This window comes from Phoenix dactylifera, chromosome 13 (assembly GCF_009389715.1).
Source record: "Phoenix dactylifera cultivar Barhee BC4 chromosome 13, palm_55x_up_171113_PBpolish2nd_filt_p, whole genome shotgun sequence".
NCBI lineage: Eukaryota > Viridiplantae > Streptophyta > Magnoliopsida > Arecales > Arecaceae > Phoenix > Phoenix dactylifera.
The window spans coordinates 4063985-4071256 of record NC_052404.1 but is presented as its reverse complement, the minus strand read 5'-3'; the positions used below and the strand labels follow the sequence as shown (position 1 = coordinate 4071256).

Below are 7272 nucleotides of genomic sequence, written 5' to 3'. Positions count from 1 at the left end.
CTCCTTTTGATCTTCTGCAGTATTAACAATCTTATTTCCTATAAACTCAGTAAACGACTTGTAAATTCTCTTTGGAAATAAAGCTGGTAAAAGAAAATCAAACAAGACCATGTATTTTGTTCTTTAGTTTTACTTTGTGGCTTTGAAGTTTCCATGTAAGACATTGCCCTCTTCCCTCTCCAATGTTTTCAGAATCTAAGCAAACATTAGAGGGTTGTATAGCAGTTGTTTAAGGTAATCAAGAAGGTATCTAATGTTTTCAGTTCTCCAGCAGGTTACTCCATTTCCAAGAACTTGGTCAAGAATACAACAGCAGTTCAGAATACTGATATATTAGCTTGAGAGCTCTTTATAAACCGTCCTCAACTTTGGTTGACCATAGCTGCTTAGGGTTTAAAAGGTAGACAAGGTTTGGCAAATTATCCAAAAAAATACTTGCACAATGAAATTGTTAGACAAAATTAAAGCATGTCAAATGACCTTTTTCTTTCATGCCATAACCAATTTGAAAACAATCGTTTCTATAATTGCCCTTTATTCCTGATCTGTACATACTTTCGGCAAAGAAAACCTGGTTCAGAGTCTTGGACCCCTTCAACTACAAACTGTTTTTGGGTCTCCATCCAGCACAATTTACTAAAGTTTCCATCTCTGAATTGCTTTAACACATGATACCATCTAAATGTCTTAAAACATTCCGATACCAAAGTTTACCAATACTGTTGAGAAATTAGGCGATACATCCTCAAATTAATTAATGATTTAATTATCATCCAATATAATCTGTATCCGTGAAGCAGAAATTAAAAATGTCCTCGATAGGTAACATATTCAAGCCAAGTAACCCCTCATGCCAACTAATATAAAAACGGAAATATTTCAACTTTTCAATTCCATAATACTTCCACTTAAACGATATTCCTTCTCCCAATCACGGTACACCCATCCTAATCTTAGGCCTGTTATCACTAGGACTCCTTCCTGATCAACCCTACACAATGATCCTAATCTCTCTCTCTCTGACCCACGCAAAATTTAGCCTTAAAGATCTTCAGCTTTAATGGTCCATCAACCCATGACCCTTTGCTCACAATAACCATTTTTTTCCAAACTAATAGATAATGAACTTTGAATCTTTAAATCAGAATTTCATTAAACTCTCCTATATCCAAAATCTTTAGCAATTGTACATGATAACTTATTTGAAATAAAAACTCAAATCTTTACTTTAAATAAGCATGTGTTTAATAAATGCGCCATAATTGCTTATAAGTAGGATAAAAACAATCAACTTGGACAAGATTAGAAAAGAGTCGGCCAGACAATAATGAAAGCACTTAAGGCTGTATCAGCCAACCAGCTTCACAACAAGCTTATAATGACTAGGGATTAACATAAAAGTCCATTCCTGACTAGAAGATAAGATGCCTATAATTGCATTATATTATAATACAGTATTTTGAGGAGTCTACTAACAGATACATAGGAAAAAAAGGATGGTTCGGTACACAAGACTCCCACCACTGCAGGGCCTAGGGAGGGTCAGATGTATCCAACCTTACCGCTATGCGGAAAGACTATTTTCATGTTTCGAACTTGTGACACCCAGCTTATAATGGAGCAACCTTACCTTTCTGCTAAAACTCACCCTCCACTAACAAATAGATAAAAAACTCATAAATAAAATAAAAAAATCCAAGTAAACAAATTAATTTGCAATACACCCATAGCTGCCAGCCCCTCAAAAGGAAGAATGTGCACTATCAAAGAACAGAAATTTATTCTGCTAGAAGATAATGGCAAACAAAAGCATAAAGATATCCTTCTACTCCTTTTGCACTGATTCAAGGTACTAGATACTTGTGGGGCAGCTTGTCCAACTGGTTATACATCATCAGCTTATGCACATGCATATTAAAATGCAGAAAATGGCACCTATCACCATATTGTTATGCTAGATCATTTTGAATAGCCTCAGTGTGAAGGTAACATGAAGGAAACCCATTAAATGTTTCCCTTTAAACATGGGGATGATGTAACTACCCATATGTGTCAAATGGATCGACTGTGTATATCTTTTTGCTGATAAAAACTCTATGAAGGTTGCATAGATACAAATTTCTATACTGCTTGTCAAGGAGAAGAGAAATATGTCTACAAATGCATGCAATGTTCTCTATTACCTCAAAGTATCCAGCAAGTAGGAAATAAAGAACCATAAATCTAATATGCATTCACACCACTGAGTATAGAACGAACTATACTGAACTCCAGAGCTAGCAGCCATTGACACTCATATAGCAATTTATATTATTAAATGTTAATGTTAGCAACTCCAGGTCTCCAATCAAGCAACCCTTGTATCTAGTAGCTCATGCTCTAGTTATTTTTACACAAGGAACATAATGACATTTTAACCAGTCTAACTCACAAGCATTGGGATTTTTTGAGACACAGTGCTCAATAACTGGTCGTAAGTCTATTAAATATTACCCCTCACTCAACAAGAACTTTGTGCATCCCCTCCGAAGTTCCAACACATAACAACCATTGGCCATTTTTAGACTCGTCTATCAAAATAAAATAGAGTTAATTCTACTGGGCACTTCATATTATGGGTTTTTTTATGCTATTCAATCGCTTGAGACATTCTAGATATCTTATGACATAATTAAATTTAATATTATTAAATCAGCAACACTTTAAATAACTTCTTGTCAAATGTAACCTACACAAATTTGATTATTTACACATACTTATGTGAACACATGATAAGCACGAGATCACCATGTTGATCATATTGAGATTATTTCTGTCAATTGTTTTGGAAACCTTGACACTCGAACAAGCTTCTGTCCACTTAACATTGTGAACAACATCCCAAGTATCCCCTACTAAATTTCCTTTTTAAGACTTCAAGAATGCACACTTAATTGCACAAAAAAAAAACAATATCATTAAAGATTCATAACTAACAATATCACAAAATGTGATTCACACTCACAAACTTTATTTTTGACATCTTGAAAATGATTAAGACAAAGGTTTAAATCCAACACTTACCACCATATCCCTACCAACTTAGCTCCTAGGATGGTTTGGTATCCCGATACTATACTAGGATGTAATTTTTTTTATTTTTTCTTTTCATTTTTTCTAAAAATGGATCTTGATACCCTTATTTGTCATTTTTGGCCAAATTAATGGTGGAAAAAAGGATTGAAGCCTTACTTGATGTGAGAGATCTTGGCGTTATGGTGGATTCGCAAAGATGGAAAGCCTGACCTAGGCTGAGTCTTCCTCCTTCCCATCCCTTTCTCTTCTCCCTTCCTCTCTTGCTCTCTATTTCAGGCTGAGGCACACCCCTGTGAAAGAACCTATGAGAAAAGAGAGTGTGCCTCCCACACTATTGCTTCTCTTCTCTTTTATCGAAAAGAAACAACTCAGTCAGGTCATGCCTAGTATCAGCTGAACTAGCTCCGGTTTTCGCCTCTCCCAAGTCCCAACCAGGGGTGGGACTTTCTGGCTCACAAAGGAACTGGTGCCTCGCACTCGTCCCACTTAATTTCTCTGTGTGGAACGGTACAATATCATTGGGACTGCCCAGTACTGTTGATACCTTAAACCTTGATAATCAAACATGGATAGAATCTATGCTTAGAAATGATAATATTGCCATCTATAGATACTCAAACATGGATAGAGTTTCTTATGCAGTCTATCATGGAAACATCAAAATGTAAGACAAGTTTCGAGATAATGATGTCTTGTCGATGGCATATTTTCTTTTTATATTTTACTATATGGTTAACAATAGAAGTTATCCATTAAGAAGGTAAAAAACAAGGAGAAGTGTTGAAGAATGCTTTAGGCTTAAGATGTTCTAAAGAAATAGATCAAGAATCGCCATGAAATGATTCTCTTTTCTATAGCTCTCATAATAAATGGATGGTAGATAAACTAAACATGTATGAATTTAAACTGAGGACGGGTATGGCACATGAATCAAGAATGAAGAAATGAAAAGGAAAAAGGAAGGTGTTTGGATACCTAAAGGCTCAATATTGACCTGGCACCAACAAATACATGCCAATACTACCTGATATCATGCATTTTGAGCTAGATTAGGGTGGGTGCTAGGTGCGGATTCAATGTCGGCAGTAGTCATAATGCATACCACCTTGATCCTTGATTCAAACTAGAGCAAAATTTATTTTAAGTTGGTTTTCTATTTTTTTTAAGTATGCATTTAAATGCATATTTGGAGGAATGAAACCGAAATTAAGACCAAGTTTCCAAACCTTGGTCACAAAGTCTCTTGTGGTCAGCATGTTGGGCTGGATTTTGGGCTTCTGGTGGAGCTTCTTGTGTTGAAGTCCAGCATGAATACAAATGGGCCACCCTACCCAAGTTGATCATACGGTGGTAGATGGCAGGATGTTCTCTCCTTTCCCACTTGAAATGTTATGGTGATGAAGGGGATTCTAAGGAGATTCGGTTACGCACTCTTAGAGTGTGAGATAAGGTTTTTTTCGATGCTCCAACTAACTTGTGATTATTCCATAAATTCAACTTAGAAGCTTTTGGAGTGGTGGTGTTCTACAGCAAAGCTAACCAGTTCAAAGCACAAAAATGTTGTTTGGTGGTTACTACACGGTAAGCGTTCAATGGAAGTTCTTTTAAAGTTGGGATCTCTCTGAAAGTTCTACTAGATGGTGGAGTGTGGACTCAAAGGAAGTTCATAAAATTTAAAAGAGGATCAACAAATTCATGACAATGTAAGACATTTATTAGAGAAAATGCCGAGATTAGACTTATCGAGTGGACTTGAAGGAAAACAATAAAAACTAAAAGAGGATCAACAGATTCATGACACCATAAGACATTTAATGGAGAAGATGCCCATATTAGAATTATCAAGTTATCTCATGGAAATCTACCAAAGGGTTCATAACAAGCTCCATGTACCTTTACATATGAGTCGAATAACTCGTATTGTCCATTAGCTAGTTGAGTTTTCTTTAAACTACAACATGAGAGGCAAAAATATTAACAATATGTGCAATCTGGAAAGAAACTATACCCATGATCATAACCAACTGTGGGGCTCCTTATCACCAACCCATTGAATTGACAGATTGTAAGAGGATGTGCTTTGCCAGACCAGCCTGGGTGGAGTTACGTTAGACATATTCACAACCTCTCTTTATGGTTTGCAGTTGCAATCTTTCCTGGCATTGTTGCTTTACTCATCAAATTCCCAACCACCTCTACGAATGATGGACCAGCTTTTAATCTCAACAGCTGCATCCTGTAAGGTATGAGCACGTACCTTAACCCTGCAAGTTTTGATAATAGATAAAAAATGTCATCAAGCTAGTTTTCTAATGTTAAATTCCCCAAATGGTTGGTGATGCAAATTACGTTCATACTTGGCGACCCAAAAAGAAAAAATTGCATAGCAAAAGCTAAAGCACCAAAAGGAATCAGAATCGCATTCATACCTGCAATACACATAGCTCTGTAGAGAAGGGCGACGTGGGCTCCTCCCTTGGTCGCCATCCGTGGCTTCTCCAAGCACTCGAGGAACGTGAGGTCCGCCTTGAGGAGCTTAGCCTGGTCATGCGTGTCATAGCCAATATCATGGCAGTAGCAGCAGAAATCGAGCCAATCGATAGGCCGCCGATCCCACAGCATCGAGCCTCGGTCCTTCCCGCTCGACCAATTCGGGCCACAGTAATGGCCATAACGCGGGAATAACTGCGACAGGAAGGCCCTCACACCTCCGTGCCATGGCTCCTTGGCAACATAGGGCCGAAAGAGCGGCACCAAGCACCCGGCCTCCGATCGAGAAATCGGACGGCGGGGCGGGGCGGCGGGCGGGGATTGTAGGATGGATCGAAAGGACTTGGCAAAGAAGGTGATGAGAACGGGTAAAGGGTTGTTGGGGTGGGATGGTTGGGGCGGTGGAGGGAGTGTGATGGGGTTGGATTGGGGTTCAGGTTGTGAGACCAAGTTGGAGGTGTTTGGGAGGAGCCTGAGAGGAGGAGAGACTTTAATTTTATTCAACAAGGAGAAATCCAATGCGGGAGGAATCCACAAGGGTTTTCCCCCCATCAAGCCCTTCCAAACTGGGAAAAGAAATAAAGCAATTCTGTCATCACCACCAAAAAGATCACCTTTATGAATCAAATTTTGTGTTGGTTTCCACCAGTTAGAAAAAGAAAACTTCTTTTTTTCTTCTTCTTTTTCTGTTTCTTTGTTGATGAAAGGAGGGTAAAAAAAAAAAAAAAATTAATGAGAGGAAAGATGGGAAGAGTGGCTACCTTGATTAAGCGTTGCTGCCTGAGTTCAAGGTGTAAATGGCTGGGAAGGAGAAGAGTTGGAAGAAGTCTCAAGAAGCAGCAGGAGAGGACTCTCCATTACAATAAAGCTTTTGTAGCCGCAGGAAACGTACACTTGGTTTGATCTTCTTGCATTTCAAGTTTGCGAGGGGAGTCAAATACTGTGGGAAAGACCGAAGGAATCGCATCCACACGCGCGCGCGCGCGCGAGAGAGAGAGAGAGGGCCCGTGGTTATCTAAATTCAGAGGACGGGATTTCTTGGCGAGAATGTGATGACAAGAGTCCGAAATCCGGTCCGGCGAATATTCTTCAAAGAATGAGTAATTATTGGGAGAGAGGAGACCGGTTACGTTGGATTTCGGCAAAAATTTCAGAAAGAGGAAAATTAATTCTGGTTTGGGGTTTGATTCAGAAAGAGGGATTAATATGTCAGAATATATGTTAATGAGAAAAATTTAAAGCGTCGTAACATTGACAGCATTTGGTTGTAATAGGCATTTGATAGAATAAATATTTTAATTAAATTTCTATAACAGTTGGGAATATAAATTTTTATTTAGCTCAGTCAGTTTTTTTTTTTCAAAAAAAGCCAGTCAACAGTGACTTGAGTAAACAACGATTGCAATTTTTTTTTTTTCATATTAGCCATTAGTTTCTAGTAAAATAAGAAATAATATCCGATTGTGTAATTATCATATTAAATCTAAAATCTGAGGACACTTTTAGATAATATCATTCATTTAAACTATAATAATAATCAAAAATAATAGTGAGAGCATGGTAACCTTTAGCATCTTGAAGCTGTCATCCAACTTTGTAATAAATTAATATCTAAATATTCTTTATCTCTTCTAACAAAGAGAAATTAACAAAACAAAGCAAATCATTTTGTCCCACTGTAGGCCTAATCCATGCTTTTCACCCTAC

General features: G+C 37.8%; 1 protein-coding gene across 3 annotated transcripts; it reads right to left on the bottom strand.

Annotated features, from left to right (window-relative positions):
- Window positions 1-4885: 4885 nt before the first annotated feature.
- On the bottom strand, window positions 4886-6550 carry LOC103701656. 3 transcript variants are annotated; one of them, XM_008783802.3, is made up of 3 exons: window positions 6327-6550; window positions 5505-6131; window positions 4886-5339 (listed from the first exon to the last, which is right to left on the bottom strand). In XM_008783802.3, exons 2-3 carry the CDS (start codon window positions 6115-6117, stop codon window positions 5194-5196), a joined length of 759 nt encoding a protein of 252 aa, XP_008782024.1. In that variant the 5' UTR covers window positions 6118-6131; window positions 6327-6550; the 3' UTR covers window positions 4886-5193. The 3 variants fall into 3 exon arrangements, with proteins under 3 accessions (XP_008782024.1, XP_017696956.1, XP_017696955.1); XM_017841467.3 differs by having other exon boundaries at window positions 5505-6154; window positions 6327-6541; XM_017841466.3 differs by lacking the exon at window positions 6327-6550 and having other exon boundaries at window positions 5505-6289.
- Window positions 6551-7272: the final 722 nt, after the last annotated feature.

Bases quoted from the DNA above. Each gene is read 5' to 3' on its own strand.
- LOC103701656 (XM_008783802.3), bottom strand. From the start codon at position 6,117: ATGGGGGGAAAACCCTTGTGGATTCCTCCCGCATTGGATTTCTCCTTG. The intron at 5,340-5,504 runs GTATGAATGCGA...CAAAACTTGCAG, and splicing joins CAGAGCTATGTGTATTGCAG to GGTTAAGGTACGTGCTCATA.